The sequence below is a fragment of the Ovis canadensis genome, chromosome 12 (genome assembly GCF_042477335.2).
Source record: "Ovis canadensis isolate MfBH-ARS-UI-01 breed Bighorn chromosome 12, ARS-UI_OviCan_v2, whole genome shotgun sequence".
Taxonomy (NCBI): Eukaryota; Metazoa; Chordata; class Mammalia; order Artiodactyla; family Bovidae; genus Ovis; species Ovis canadensis.
The window spans coordinates 86,784,318-86,801,066 of NC_091256.1; the positions used below are offsets into that span (position 1 = coordinate 86,784,318).

Here is a 16,749-nt window from a genome sequence, read left to right on the forward strand (position 1 = left end):
TCTTGATAATAGAAATTCTCTATTAAAAGAATTACACTTTAAATGATGACAAATATAATTAGTTATATAAATACACACATAAAAACAAAATAAAGAATAAAAGCAATTAATAAGTCAGTGAAAGAACAGATAAAGATTCTTGAGTTATATTCCTATAAAAAGAGGATTATCATTGTGTGCATCTGAATATGTTTTAAAATTAAAAGGTGCCTCAAAGTACGTTATAGAAAAAGAAATGGCAACCCACTCCAGTATCTTTGCCTGGGAAATCCCATGGACAGAGGAGCCTAGCAGCTAGAGTTCACGGGGTCACAAAGAGTCAGACTCAAGGGAGAACACATGCAAAGCACATTCAATACTTCATGCCGAGAATACACTGAAACTCCTGTACTTAATAGCATGATCCCAAGTGAGTTCCAAAAACACTGGTGCTTCCCTAAGCACAAGAAAGCATAGAGGGTGGAGTAAGGTCCAAGTACACATCAATTTTCATAAATCCCTACCCCACGCAAAGCTGGGAGAAGGTAAGTAAAGGCCGTGAGAAAGTGTTAGTGACATGGACTTGGTTACTCATCTGGCTGAGAAAGAAATGGTGTTTTTTCGAGAAGTGTTTAATTTAAAAATTAGTGTTTTATATCATTTTAGAGGCCAATCTAGTACTCTCCCCAAAAAGAAACAAACAAACTCATACAGGTACATTTGTTGCTGTTTAGTCACTCAGTCGTGTCCGACCCTTTGTGACCCCATGGACTGCAGCACACCAGACTTCCCTGTGCTCCACCATTTCCCGGAGCTTACTCAAACTCATATCCACTGAGTTGGTGACACCATTCAACCACCTCATCCTCTGGGGTTCCCTTCTCTTCCTGCCTTCTTGATAATTAGCAGACACGAGCTATTACACATATGAAAGATAAACAACAAAACTACTGTATGGCACAGGGAACTGTATTCAGTATTGTGAGACAAACCACAGTGGAAATGAATGTGAAAAAAGAATACATGCATAACTGAACTATTCTACTATACAAGAGAAATAGACACAACATCGTAAATCAACTCTACTTCAATAAAAATATATATTTTTTAAAAGGGTTCCATTTTGTTTACCAACCAAAAGGCAACTGTCACCTCACTCTTTCTGGGGAAAACTTCTCTTCCCTGCTGAATTACATTGGTGCAAACAGACAAGTACATATCTGGGAATGAATTCAAGAAATTGTTTTGAAACCACTACTAGGAATTCAGGGATGTGGCAAAGTTCTTTGAACTTTGATACTAAGTGACCTCACTTAACTAGCATCACGCTGATAGATATCCCCTTAAATTCAGAGTCACACTTGAGGAGCTGCTCAACAACCAAACAACACAACCGGAATACCTGCATGAACGTGCCTTTGAGAATGTCTAACATGCTGTTACTACTCAATGTCATCCTCACCCTGTGGGTTTGCTGTGTTCATGGGCAAGGTAAGTTGAAACAGATCTGAACACTCAGCTTCCCTCTTAAGTGTAGCTTCATGTTTTATCTACTTTCATGGGTCTTTATATTTTAATAGGCGACTTGTAGAAATTGTGTGTATTGTGTCATCATGATGGAGAGTAAACTTTTAGAGAAATTACCTCATACTCTAAGGAAAAAGAAAATACATTGTTTTCTCTCTCTTCTTTTATCCTGTATAATGTCAATATTAGAAACACTTCCAAAGAACATAAACATCCTGTGTTTCTCCAAGACCTTTACACCCTATTAGTTATAGACTGTCCCAAATCTCTATCACTACTACAAGTGGGATAATTAAGCTACGAAGAATAATAAATTCATCAATGGGATTATTAACATACATAGAACTATTCACTAATGCAGGATAACTATTTTTTTTCCTTAAGGAAGAATGTGTGATTTTCCAGAAATAAAACATGGAAGCATATATAATGAAAATAGATATAAAAAATTCTTCCCAACTGATGTAGGGAAATATTTCTACTACACCTGTGAACACAGCTTTGTGACTCCTTCACAATCACTCTGGACTCGAATAAACTGTACAGAGGAAGGATGGTCCCCAACACCAAAGTGCCTCAGTGAGTAAGCACCCTCCTCATCACCGGGATGAATTATCAGTGTGTCCAGGGGGTGGAGAGGCCGTGCCTGAAGGAATTGCAGGGTCTGGACAGTAGTAGCAGTGGAGACCAGAGGAGCCAGCAAAGACAGGTCGACCTAAGACAGTCACTGTGGGAAGATGTCTGTGGAAAGTGACTTTACAAATGAAAAACATTTTCATTATACAAGTTGAAATTAATGACATGGCGTACTAATTTTTTACATGCATGGCCAAATTTTTAAGAAGCAAAATTTTTGTACTGGATTTCTCTTTGGAACTTCGCAAAATGTCATACTCTTTCATTGCAAAATGAGTACCAGTCATTTTTTGCCTTTTAGGACAGTGCTTTTTCCCTTGGGTGGAAAATGGTCAATCTACATCTTCAGGACAAACGCACCGGGAAGGTGACATCGTTCACATTGTGTGTAATGCTGGCTACAGCCTCCCAAATGGTCAGAGCAGCATTGCATGCGGAGAAAGTGGCTGGTCCTCCCCTCCTGTATGCCGTCGTGTCTGTGAGTAACACACTGTGCTCTCAGGTCCGGTATTTATTCATATTTTATAGAGAAATAACAATATTAAGTGCAGGCGATATTGCTATTGCTACTGTCATCACCTTTTCAGTTCAAGGTTCCAACTCTGCCTAAGCAGAGCTGCAAATACCTGGGTCATCACTAGAAAATCATTTTGTCTACTCACATAAATTTAATGTAATAATAGCAAACACTAGCCAAGAACACGGTGAAAAACTATAATTCTCACATTATATAGTTTCTTCAGTAAATGATTTTTATCAGAATCAACAAATCTTGGTAATGCATATTGTGCTGCTTTTGAATATACAGCATTTTAATGTAAATCTCAATAGCTTCACAAAATATAACAATGCATCAAAAGAAGCAAATCAAGATATGGTTCTCTCATGGAACTTAAAAGGCAGCCAGCTGACTCTGACAAGGTCCTTCAGCAAGTAAGTGCATGATACATAGGGAGGAAACAAAGGGAAGGAAAACTAGCCTTTTTCAAGGTCAAAACCAAATTCGTCAAACTGAATATTTCAGTTACCATACGTGGCTTTTACTTCAACTTAGGACAAGCCTAGTTATAATTGTCGAAATAGGCCATTCCAGTTGTTTAATGATCTTTCCTATTACAATGATGCATGTTTTCCATGCTGCTGCTGCTGCTAAGTCACTTCAGTTGTGTCTGACTCTGTGCAACCCCATAGACAGTAGCCCACCAGGCTCCCCCGTCCCTGGGATTCTCCAGGCAAGAACACTGGAGTGGGTTGCCATTTCCTTCTCCAATGCAGCAAAGTGAAAAGTGAAAGTGACATCACTCAGTTGTGTCCGACTCTTAGCGACCCTAACACCAAGCAATTCCCTGAAACTGTCTAACTGGAAGTACTGTCAGTTCCCACAGGTGGGCGCTCAGGCCCCCAAGACTTCTTCCTCCCACCGCCCACTTCACAAGTCAGTCACCAGTCTAGCTTGTCATCTATGCTTTTGTCTACATGTTACGCTATGTGTTAGAGGTTCCCAGGACCTCGTCTTCAGGTTCAATTAATTTGCTAGAGTGGTTCATAGAACTGAAAGAAACATTTGATTTCTCATATTGCCAGCTTAAAGAATATAAAGAACATAACTGAGGAACACTCAGACGGAAGGCAGGCACAGGGTGAGGTGTGTAGAAGGTGAGGAACTCCCAGGCCCCTCATAATAGCCACTCTTCCAGCACGTCCACATGTTCACCGCCCAGGAATCTCTCCGAATCCCATCCTTTTTTTCTTATGGAGGGTTTATGACAGGGGCAAACTGATTAATCCATGGGCCATCAGCAGTTGATGTGATCTGCAGCCACTCTTCCCTCCCTGGAGGTCAGGGTTGTCGGACTGAAACTTTTAATCTCATCACAAAGTTGGCTCCCCTGGCAACCAACTCAGGTGTTTTCCATTGTATATATACAATGGAATACTACACAGCCACAGAAAAGAATGAAATAGTGCCATCTGTAACAACATGGATAGCCCCAGAGAATATAATCCTCAGTGAAATGCACTCAACTCAGAAAGTCAAATATTCTATGATATTCTTTATATATGGAATCTAAAAAATAATATAACTGAATATATATGCAAAGCAGAAACAGACTCACAGAAATAGAAAAAATTCATAGTTAGCGAAAGATGGAAGGAAGTAGGGCGGGGCAAACTCCCTCCCTCCCTCCATACCTAGAGGCATGGGATGAAGGGGCACAAACTACCATGTATTATATAGAGCAGATATGCCACAAGGGTATATGGTATAGCAGAGGGAATTACAGTCTCTGTCTTAAACTACAAAGGAGTATAATCTATAAAAGTACTGCTTCACCATGCTATACACCTGAGACTCACACAGCACTGGAAACCAACTGTACCTCAGTTAAAAAAACCCAATCATCCTGTTTGTTAGTGAGGATTCACCTGGAACGCTCACACATTGCTGGTGGGAATGTAAGATGGTACAATCACTCTGAATATCAGTATGGCAGTTTCCTATAGATTTAATCATGCATGTATCAGATAGCCCAGCAACTTCACTTTTAAATATACAGCAGGAAATAGTAAATACATGTTTACTCGAAGACTTGAGTTCAGGTGTGCATAAATAGCTCAATTATAACTGCCACAAACTGGGAACACTTCAAAAGATAGTCAACAGAGGATAAAATGGATAAACATACTTACACTTATATAAAGCTACCCTGTTCCACAGTGAAAAAGAGTGAGCTAATGACGCAAGACACCACAGAGCAGATGGGGCCCGACATTTGATGACATAAAGCAGCCAGATGTAAGAGAAGGCATGTTATATGAATCCATAAACAATGTTGTAGGAAGGCAGCATTGCTCCGTAGGGACAGAAAACACGGGCTTCTAAGCAGAGGAGAGTTGTGGGGAGGGGTGGAGTGGAAATGAAACAGCAGAATTGTAAAGGGAGGAGAAGACTGCCTCTAGTTGGTTGGGTTTGTGACAGCTACACACTGTCACATCATTGGCTGACACGTGGATTTTATTGTATGTAATTCAAATCTGAATAGAGGTGATTTTAACAATTTTTAAAAATCACCTTTATTGGGTGATTATGGAAAATGAATCTAAAAAAGAGTTGATATATGTATAAGAGATTCACTTTGCTTCGCACCTGAAAGTAACACAACATTGCAAATCAACTACACTGCAATAAAAAAAATCTCCAGGAAGGGATACATTTATATGTATAACTGAGTCACTTTACTGAACACCTGAAACTAGACAGCATTTTTACTCAGCTGTGCTCCAATATAGAATAATTTTTTTAAAAAAATGAGCATTTGCAAACCAAACATATAGGTGTCCAAAAAACTTTAATGTGATTGAATTATTATTAATTGAAGAAAGGAAGCCGAAGCAATCTGCTAAACAGATTAATAAAATAGTGAGAGAATATACAAAATTACTAGAAACAAGAAATTCCAAACAGAAAGAAGAGAACAATTATGAAATACAGACAAAAATAGCACAGAGGTTAGAGTGATGTCAGCAAGATAAAGGATAAGATGCTCCTCCTGGTATTCCACCTTCAATAATAAAAATTTAGCATCTATCCACAAAAGTAACTTTACGGCAGATGCAAGATCCAGATTCCAGGAGACCATGAAACCCCCAGGGTGCAGTCCAAACACAAGGACAGGCATCTTTTTCCCTTCCAGCATGGGTGAAAAGTCTAGACTCATCAAAGGCCCCTGTTGATCAACGTGAGGAGAGGGTTAGTCTTAGGTTTCCTCTGTGATGTTTTTCTAGACTAAGTCCTGTACTATGAAAGAAAATGTTTCTGCCTTGCTAGGTTGATTCTTTCCTGGGCCTGTGCCTAAAGAAAGCAGAACCTTCTTGTGACCTTTTTGTTTGTTAATTTTGCCTGAATGTGAGATCATTTCTGGGTTGCAATTTCAGTGCCTGGTCCTGATACATACAGAGCAAAGTGAAAGCTCCAACAGCCAGTGCATTGTAACTCCTTGAATCCCAAGTTCTCAAAACAATCTACTTCTTTTCTACACTCTTCACAACCTCTTATGTTGGTTTTTATAATTCTGTTCAGGATTTTTAGTTAACAGAGGGAATATGTCGCAGAAGAAATAAGCAGAAATGTTCCCTTCTCATTTTGTCCAGACAGAAAGCCTGAAATTCCCTTCACATTATACACATTTGTAATTTCTTGAATTTTATTTAAGAAGTTGATATTTCTCTTGGAAAAAAAACGAAAATCAATTTTTAAAATTACTAAAGATCCAATAGCCATTGCAGTATGCTTAATACCTAAGACCAAGAAACGTCCTTTGTTTATGGTAGCAATCCATCTTTCTAGCAAACATTCATTAAGGAAAACATTTTTAACTACCAGAATACCACAGAGCAGACATGTTTGCTAATGTCTAATGTATGCTTTCACATGGGGTGAAAGGAAGGCCTTAAAATTTGACTCTCAGTTTAAGTGATTAAAATTCCTTAAATGAATCATTTCTTTCATCAGAAATCATAAATCTTGATATTACACATTGTGGTATTATTTTGTTTGCTTTCTTTAACTTCTGTTTTTCTTTGGTCTCTCAATAAGTCAAATTATGTTTTTAGATCCTCAAGGAAGATGTGGGCCTCCTCCACCAATAGACAATGGAGACACTGTCTCACTCCCATTACCGCAATATCCTCCAGAATCAGCTGTTGAGTACAAGTGCCAGGCCTACTATGTACTTCAGGGAGACAAACACATAGTGTGTCGGAATGGAGAGTGGTCAGAACCACCAAAGTGCTTAGGTAATACTTTCATCTTCTCGTGGGTCCTGGGAAAATCAGCGTAATTGGTATAATATTTTGTTGTTTAGAATAGCAATCTTATGGATTAACAACAATTCTATTGAATGTGTGACTAACAATAATATATGAGAAAATAAAGTTTGAAAAACTCTTGTTCAAGGAATCATAGCAATGAAAGATTATTTAATATAAACTCAATGTGATATTGACTTCATGAATCCCTCATTATAACACTTAATAAATTAAATGTAATACCTCATTTTAATATCATTAATTGGAATCTACATAATGGATTTTCAGTGAGTTGGCTTGGAAAATGTTTTGAGAATGAAATCTTGGACCAGTGTAGAAGGTTTTACTTGGAAGTCTAAAATCCTGAGTGATATATTTGTATACTACTTAGTGTTCTATGTTTCTTTTTAACTTCAGGTGCATGTGTAATTTCAGAAGAAATGATGCAACAACACAACATACAGCTAAAATGGAGACAAGATAAAAAACTTTATACTAGAACAGATGACAGTATTGAATTTACGTGTAAATATGGATATCGCCCAACGACACCAAATCATACATTTCGAACAACCTGTCACGAAGGAAAAGTGGTGTATCCTCATTGTGAATGAAACATTGGTTAAAATGCAGTCATAAAACTGAACTTTTCATTATTAATCCAATTCTCATTTTATCAAGTAAATCAGAATTTGTGTTAAATATTATGTGGATGGTGCAATTATAATCCAGGTGACTAACTAATCACTTCTTAAAAGCACTTTAATACTTGTAAAGTCAAAATGCTACATGTCCTATTTATAAAACATCTTTGGGAAGAAATTAGATGCAATCGCTTCAATGCCTCCTTCCTTCCATCATTCTAACTTTCTAAAATATTCTCCATAACTTCTGAAGTTTCCTGAGACTTTATTTCATAAAAAATGCTTATCTCCATCCTCATAATATCATTTCACAAACACGTGAAAACCTGTGTGTCATACCTACATTGGTCATTAGATCCAGTTTATTAGATTAGTAATTAGATTTCATTTCTTTTTATGACTGTGTAATATTCCACTGTGTTTTTGTAACACATCTTCTTTATCCATTTATCCGTTGATACACATCTAGGTTGCTTCCATGTCTGGCCTATTGTAAGTAGTGCTCCAATGAACACTGGAGTACATGTGTCATTTTAAGTTATAAAATTTTAAATCCTTGGTTTTCTCAGGGATATCCCAGCAGTGGAATTGCTGGGTCATATGGTAGTTCTATTTTTACCTTTTAAAGGACCCTCCATAGTGTTCTCCACAAAGTGTATCAATTTACATCCCTAACAGCAGAGCCAGAGGGTTCCCTTTTCTCCACACCCTCTCCAGCGTTTATTGTCTGTAGATTTTTTGATGATGGCCACTCGGACTGGTGTGAGGTGATAACTCATGGCAGTTTTGATTTGCATTTCTCTAATAATTAATGATGTTTAGCATCTTTTCATGTGCCTCTTTCATATATGTCTTCTTTGAAGAAAGGTTTATTTAGGTCTTCTGCCCATTTTTTGATTGGGTTGTTTGTTGTTTTGATATTGAGTTGCATGAACTATTTGTATATTTTGGAGATGAATCCTTTGTCAGTTGCTTGAGTCTGTCATGCAGAGTGAAGTAAGTCAGAAAGAGAAAAAATATCATATACTAATGCATATAGGTGGAATCTAGGAAAAATGGTACAGATGAACCTCCTTGCAGGGCAGAAATAGAGACACAGTTATGAACAAGCATGTGTACACAGTGGGGGAAGAGGAAGGTAGACTAAATCGGGAGATTAGGATTGACATATATACTCTACCATGGGTGAAACAGGTAGCTCGTGGGAACCTGCTGTATAGCACAGGAAGCTCCACCCGGTGCTCTGTGACAATTCAGATGGGTGGGATGAAGTGGGTTGGGGGGAGGGAGGGAATATGTGTAAACATATGGCGGTTTCACTTTGCTGTATAGCAGAAATCAACACAACACTGTAAGGCAATTGTATTCCAATGAAAAAATCAGTTGATTAGAAACATTTCAAATTTCTACAAAAATATGAACACTGAAAGATGAACATAAAGATATAAAGTAAAAATATTTTAAGGTAATACTTTGTTACTCTTTTGTTTAAATATCTATCACTATACATTGTTATAAAAACTTTTGTGATAAGAAATTTTAAGATCTACTGTCTACAACTTTAAAATATATTAACACATTATTAGCTGTGCTTACCTGCTGTATGTTACCTCCCGATGACTTCTTTTTTTTCCCACAACTGAAAGTTTTAACTTTTTCTTCACCCATTTTGCCAAACTCCCTATTCCATCGCCAGACTCTGGCAACCACTAATTAACCCTTGGTATCCTTAAGCTCAGTTTTTCGTTGGTTTATTTATTTGTTTTTATGGTTTTGTTTTTGATTCTACATATAAGTAAGATCATATGTTCTTTGTCCTTCTCGGACATTTCATTTAGCATAATGCCCTCAAGGTCCATCCATGTTTTCACAAATGGCAAAATTTCATCTTTTTAAGGCTGGATAATATTTCTCTGAATACATATACCACATTCTCTTTATCCATTCTGCCATCTATGAATACTTAGGTTACTTCCATATCTTTGCTACTGTAAATAATGTAGTGGACACTGGGTCACATGTATGTTTTTGAATCAGTATTTTCATTTTCTTTGTATAAGTGGAATTGCTGGATCATATAGTAGTTCCATTTTTAATTATTGAGGAACTTCCATACTGTTTACCATAGTGGCTGAACCAGTTTGTGTGTGTGCTAAGTTGCTTCAGTCGTGTTGGACTCCTTGTGACTCCACAAACTGCAGCCTGCCAGGCTTCTCTGTCCATGGGATTTTCCAGGTAAGAATACTGGAGTGGGTTGCCATACCTTCCTCCAGGGAATCTTCCTGACTCAGGGATCAAACCCGCAACTCCTGCACTGACAGGCCGGTTCTTTATCACTAGCGCCACCTGGGAAGTCCAACCAGTAAACCAGTTTACATTCTACCAAAAGTGCTTGAGGTTTCTCTTTTCATACCCTTGCTGCTAAGTCACTTCAGTCGTGTCCAACTCTGTGTGACCCCATAGACAGCAGCCCACCAGGCTTCCCTGTCCCTGGGATTCTCCAGGCAAGAATACTGGAGTGGGTTGCCATTTCCTTCTCCAATGCATGCATGCATGCATGCTAAGTTGCTTCAGTCTTGTCTGACTCTGTGCGACCCCATGGACAGCAGCCCATCAGGCTCCTCTGTCTACGGGATTCTCCAGGCAAGAATACTGGAGTGGGTTGCCATTTCTTTCTCCATCATACCCCTGCTGACACTTGTTAACTATGTCTTTCTAACAACAGCCTTTCTGGCAGGTATAAGGTGACATCTCACTATGGTTTTGATCTCTTCATCTGGCTTGTGATTTGTAGTCTTTAATGTCCTTTGTAACAAGCTGATAATCTAGTGAGTGAGCCATGTTAGTAAATTAATCAAACCCAAGGAGGGGAAAATGGGAACCTCTGATTTATAGCCAGTCAGTCAGAAGTACATGTGACAACCTGGACCCTGACTGGCATCCTGAGTTGGAGGAGGTTGTAGGAACCTCCAGTTTGAAGCAGTTGGTCAGAAGCACAGGTAACAAACTGGGTTATAACTAGTGTCTGAAGTATAGGGTGATCATATGGGAATAAGCCCTTTATCTGTGGAATCTGATTTTATCTCTGGATAGTGTCACAATTAAATTGATTTCTTGGACACCCTGTTGGCATCTGGGAACTGCTTATTGGTGTTAAAAAGGCTTTACACAGGCACACAACCACAGCGGAATGGGTTCCAGGAACTCTTTTAGTGCGTATCCTTGTCCTTCTTGATGATAGACAAAAATACTTTCAGCTCTTCATCATTAAATATTATATTAGTTGTGCCATGTGTGGCTGTTCCCTGTACACCCATTTTATTGATAGAATTAACATAAATGGATGTGGAATTTTGTTAAATACTTTTTCTACAACTATTGCAATGATCTTATGATTTTTATCCTTCATTGTGTTAATGTGTTATATCATAGTGGTTAGTGAATGTTGAACCATTTCCACATCCCTAGAATAAAAGCTACATGAGCATCAGCAGCAGATCACAGCCTATGATCCTTTAACGTGTTGATAAATTCAGTTTGCTAATATTTTACTGAAAGTTGCTATATTTATATTCACCAGGGATATTGGCCTGCAATTTTCTTTTCTTGTGGTGTCATTATCTGGTCTTAGTATCAGAGTAATGTTGGCCTCTTAAAATGAGTTCAGAAGAGTTTCCTTCTGTGAAATTGTGATTTACAAAAATGTATGTATAATTTGACATTCAGATGACAAACTATTTCTCATACATTTAGTCTCCCTACAAGGTTCATGCTTCACAGTTCTAAACACTAGCATAACATAAATGGATGTGGAATTTTGTTAAATGCTTTTTTGCATCTACTGCAATGATCATAAGATTTTTACTAAGTGCTGAGAGTGATAAATGTGTATATTGCTATGTTAACGAGGTGACTTTGGGAAAGCCCCTAAAACTAGGGGCTGGCTGCCAGTTTTGGCTGGCAGAACCAACCTTATGATCAAAGGATCAGAACATTCAGTCTTATCTCCTAACCTCCAGGTAAGACTGCATTGACTAAGGCTGAGGTGAGGTGAAGTCGCTCAGTCGTGTCCGACTCTTTGTGACCCCTTGGACTGTAACCTACTAGGCTTCTCTGTCCATGGGATTCTCCAGGCAAGAATACTGGAGTGGATTGCCATTTCCTTCTCCAGGGGATCTTCCTGACCCAGGGCTCGAACCCGGGTCTCCCACATTGGAGGCAGATGATTTAACCTCTGAGCCACCAGGGAAGCAAATGGCAACCCACTCCAGTACTCTTGCCTGGAAAATCCCATGGTCAGAGAAGCCTGGTGGGCCACAGTTCATGGGGTTGCAAAAGAGCTGGACACAACTGAGTGACTGAGCACATTAAGAAGTAGGAAAGCTGTGGGGCCTAACTTATTTTACATATATAAAGTTTCTAGGAGCAAAATGAGAAAAAGCAAGACTGTTTTATAATTGTCCTAATGGTTCAGAATGCCAGGCACAAATAAAATTCATTAAAAATTTCTTTAGTCTGTAGGCAACTATTTATGATTAAAAAAAAAAAAAACTCAACAAAGTGGTTATAGAGGGAACATTTATCAGCATAATAAGGGCATCCAAATTGGAAAAGATGAAGTAAAACTGTCACTATTTGTAGTGCTGTGTGGGACACCTAATTCTCCACTGCTGTGTAACAAATTAGACCAATTGTAACCACTTAGAACAACAGACATTTATTACCTGACAGGTCCAGTGGGTCCGAAGTCTAGTGGCTAAGCTGGTGGCTCTGGCTCAAGATCTCCCCGGGGGCTGAGGTCAAAGTTCATGGCAGTGAGGTCTCCAGAGACTGTGCTGGAGCAAGCTTCACCTCCGAGCTCACTTCTGGGCCTGGGTTCTCCCCGCATGGCCTTTCTCCACAGGGCTGCCCGGTAATGGGCAGCTGGCTACTCCCAAGAAAAAATAAGAAGAAAGAGTGAGAACACAGGCATGATTTAAGCTGCAGGCTTTTATAACCTAATCTAGGAAGAGATACCATGTCACTTCTGCCATTGTGAATCCCTAAGTCCACACCACCCAAAGACACAAATTATTTTCCCTCTTGAATGAAAAGAGGAATGGCTAAGACTTTTTAGACACATTTTGAAAACCACCACGGATTCTTTGGTTCTAGAAGCATTCTATCGTTCATGGGGACGTACAGCCTCCAGACTCAGAAAATACATCTGCTCCAGAGAGGACAATACCACCTCGTCCATCATAGAAAGGGTTTAAAGTAACCCACAGGCCACAAGTAGCTGGTTGGTTCCTACCACGTTAAAAAGAGTTGAAACAAACATTTCAGTGACTTGAGCTTAAGAGGGCTTATATTTGCAATGTTAATGTGATGAATAACATTGCAGTATGAAATAATAAACATAAATTTAGTGTATTAGAAAGTTATCATCGTTCACATTAACATTTTGCTTAAAAACTATAGTGTTCTCACTGAGAATCAATCCTAAGGGATTAAAAAATACCTTTATAAACATTTTTGAGTAAGTATTGTCCAGGTGGCACTAGTGGTAAAGAATCCGCCTGCCAAAGTAGGCAACACAGGTTAGATTCCTGGGTCAGGAAGATCCCCTGGAGAAGGAAATGGCAACTCACTTCAGTATTCTCACCTGGAGAATCTCATGGACCAAGGAGCCTTGCGGGCTGTGGTCCATAGGGTCACAAAGAGTCAGACACGACTGAAGCAACGTAGCATGGAGTGTTCTCATTGTGAATCAGTCCTAAAGGATTCAAAAACACCTCTGTAAAAATTTTGGGGTAAGTGTTGTTAAGCTAACAGGGTTCAACATCAGATCAAATTGGGTGTCAGTGAATACAATTTCCGATCTCACCTTCCTCATTTTGGTTTTCCACTCAGGGAGTTTTCTTTTCATGTATTCTGTGTGGCTGTAAGCACATCCACGGGTTATTTTTCAGTCTCCTCCTGTCTTTAGAGGCAGCGCGGGCAGCGGGGACAGCAAGAGGAGCCGAACCGCCGGTGCCCCTCCTGGCCTCGCCACTCCCAGCTGGCTGGACGCCAGCCTCGCTCTTCTGTGAATCACGAATAACGGTCCCTTCCCCCCAGGGTGGAAGCGAAGGTGGAGATAAATACGTGCAGGGCTTAACACAGCCCCTGGCAGAGAGTAACATGTAGGCTACAATCATTACTATCAGATATCTACAATTAAAATGAAAACCGAGAAGTTATCTGTCGAGGGCCATGCCCGTCAAGACCACGCTTATGAATTACTGGGAATCTCGGGTTTTGTTTGTTTACCTGGTTTTGCTCCCAGATTCCCGAGGTAAGAACCAGCAGGTAAATTACTGAGCCGCTGCACCGACACCACGCACTGACATCAGCACGTCCACACTAACTGTACATTTAATTTTCGTTTTCCTCATTTTCTCCCTTTTGGGCCCAGGAAGTGGAGGAAGGATCCCGGGCAAGTACATTGATCTCCTTCAAAGTACTGTGAGGGAATGACCGTGCCAGCAACTGCCAAGACAGCTGCATTTACGGTGGAGGAGCTGTGACTCTCTTCCCTTCAACCGAAGTGAAGTCGCTCAGTCGTGTCCGACTCTTTGCGACCCCATGGACTGTAGCCTACAGGCTCTTCCGTCCATGGGATTTTCCAGGCAAGAGTACCGGAGTGGGTTGCCAATTCCTTCTCCAGGAGATCTTCCCGACCCAGGGATTGAACCCGGGTCTCCCGGATTGTAGGAAGATGCTTTACCATCAACCAACCTGTTCACAAAACCGAAAAGCGAATTCCAAACATAAGCCCGGTTCCTCAGAGGCCGCAGAGACCCCGCTGCCCTCGCTGTCTCCTCAGGGAAAGCGCCGCGCCAAGTTTAAATAAGGTGCCGTCTCCTCATTGGCTGGCGCTGCTGCTCGTTGATTGGCTCCGCGCGAAGGAGGGCGGTACCGGGCGCGCCCATTGGTGGAGGCAGAAATTTTAAACTGGTCGATGCCCCTGCGCCATTAGCTCTTCTTTGCAGTTTGAGAGCCTCTTGCCCGGGCTATCTTCCTGGGACTCGGTGATCCGAGAAGAGGCGAATTCTCTCTCGATCCCCGCAGCTCCTCGAGGGGACGCGGTGCGCGTTCCTTCGGAGGCCGCTCGGAGCATCCCGGCGGACCCGGAGGCCTTGGTGGCGACCTGACACCGGGGGCGCTGCTGCTGGGAGCGAAGCCCGCCAGAGCCAAGGCCGCGGGCGGGGCAGAGAGGTCCCAGGGCAGAGGAGGCGGCGTCCTCGCCCGTCCTGTCCCTCAGCCACGTCTAGGAGCACTTGAGCATCCTATTTGCACATGTGCTCTTCTTCTGGGTTAGTCAATTAAACTCTCAGCTCCCTGGTGGCTTAGACGGTAAAGAAGTGAAGTGAAGGTCGCTCAGTCGTGACCGACTCTTTGCGACCCCATGGACTCTCCAGGCCAGAATACTGGAGTGGGTGGCCTTTCCCTTCTCCAGGGGATCTTCCCAACCCAGGGATCGAACCCAGGTCTCCTGCATTGCAGGCAGATTCTTTACCAGCTGAGCCACAAGGGAAGCCCAAGAATGCTGGAGTGGGTAGCCTGTCCCTTCTCCAGGGGGTCTCCTGCATTGCTGGATGATTCTTTACCAACTGAGCTATCAGGAAAGCTCCAGACAGTAAAGAATTTGCCCGCAATGCTAGAGACTGGAGTTCCATCCTTGGTGGGGAGGTGGGAGGGAGCAATCGCTGGAGGTGGGAAAGATCCTCTCCGAAAGTAAAAGGCAGCCCACTCCAATATTCTTGCCTGAAGAATCCCATGGACAGAAGAGCCTGTCTGGCTACAGTCCATGGGGTCACAGAGTTGGGACACAACTGAGTGACTAGCACTTTTACTTAAGGAAGAAAAGAATAGTACTACATTTTGTCATGCCTTAAAAAAGGAAATAGACAAACTAAATTAAACACCTTTGCAGCCCCCAAACATACACCCAAGTAATGTTTATAATTCAAATCTGCTAAATTACATGTCCCCAATCTTTTGAAAGATTTTCATTTTAATGAGAAAGTCATAACTGAAACTTCCTTTGACTCCATAGATAATGTTAATGGCCAAATTAAAGAGAACAGTAAACTTATTCTTACCCCAACTATTCTTCAACTTTGAACATCATACAGTCAAGGACATTTTCTAAGTCCAGATTCTTTTTTTTTTTTTTTTTTTGGGTGGGGGGTGTGAATAATAGCTGTGCAGCTAATAATCAGAATTAGTGGAGAGTCTTTCACCAGATATATTTGTAAAAAATTATTCAAAGACTATTTGGAATCAAAACTTGTGCATGAGATTCACATGATTGTAAGTCCAGATTCTTTCATAAATGATAATTGCAGACTAAATTAGGATCTAGAATCAGGGTAAACTAATCCAGTTCTGTCCCCAAGTCAATATGTAAAAGATACCATGGCATGTGTATATGTATATTTCAGCAAATATGTAAATTGTCACCATCATCAAATGGAAGTTCTTTGATTTGAACTCACAATCTTCTCAGGATGAGACAAAAAATGAAGTTTTACCTTGATTCCTGAATGTCAGGGTTCAAAATCTCCAAAAGATATTTTTGAAAAACCCAAAATCTCCAAAAGCTACTTTTGGAAAACCCAAAGCTTTAGAAATGAAGTAAAATGGTTACACTTTTAAATGAACAGTACCAGAACTGAAGTTTCTGCAGTTCAGGATATCTCCAATCACAGCCGTAATAAACAACTTAAGTGCTGACTGCATGAAATGACCTAACATACAAGACTCTGACAGTGCCTGAAACAAAATATTCAACTACTAGCCATCACTGTCATTTTTAATATTGTTGAATTCCTTTCTTCCTCTTCCAGCCTCTTTTTTGTCTTGCTTTTCTTGTCTGTGTTCTTGGTTCCAGGCACCACCGTGCAGTTCATTCAGAGGCCCTGTTCCTGGTGTGTCGTGTCCACTGCAGGGTCAGCCCAGGGGCGCTCCTGCCAGGAGGCTGTTTGCCTTCCAGATGACTCAGCTTTCCCTCCTCTGTACTAGACCCAGAACGTCCTGAGAGAAGAAAATAAGTGTTTTATAAAAATTCAAATTGCATTTCAAAATTTTAATTTTAACAAATCATATTCTTTAAGGGCTTACCTTTTAA

At 40.5% G+C, this 16,749-nt stretch overlaps 1 protein-coding gene across 1 annotated transcript; it reads left to right on the forward strand.

Annotated features, from left to right (window-relative positions):
• Positions 1-1,242: 1,242 nt before the first annotated feature.
• LOC138415724 (complement factor H-related protein 2-like) lies at positions 1,243-7,773 on the forward strand. The gene is made up of 5 exons (XM_069544139.1): positions 1,243-1,470; positions 1,891-2,085; positions 2,444-2,620; positions 6,757-6,939; positions 7,369-7,773. Exons 1-5 carry the CDS (start codon positions 1,386-1,388, stop codon positions 7,563-7,565), a joined length of 837 nt encoding a protein of 278 aa, XP_069400240.1. The 5' UTR covers positions 1,243-1,385; the 3' UTR covers positions 7,566-7,773.
• Positions 7,774-16,749: the final 8,976 nt, after the last annotated feature.

Bases quoted from the DNA above. Each gene is read 5' to 3' on its own strand.
- LOC138415724 (XM_069544139.1), top strand. From the start codon at position 1,386: ATGAACGTGCCTTTGAGAATGTCTAACATGCTGTTACTACTCAATGTC. The intron at 2,086-2,443 runs GTGAGTAAGCAC...TTTGCCTTTTAG, and splicing joins CCCAACACCAAAGTGCCTCA to GACAGTGCTTTTTCCCTTGG. The intron at 2,621-6,756 runs GTGAGTAACACA...TTATGTTTTTAG, and splicing joins TCCTGTATGCCGTCGTGTCT to ATCCTCAAGGAAGATGTGGG.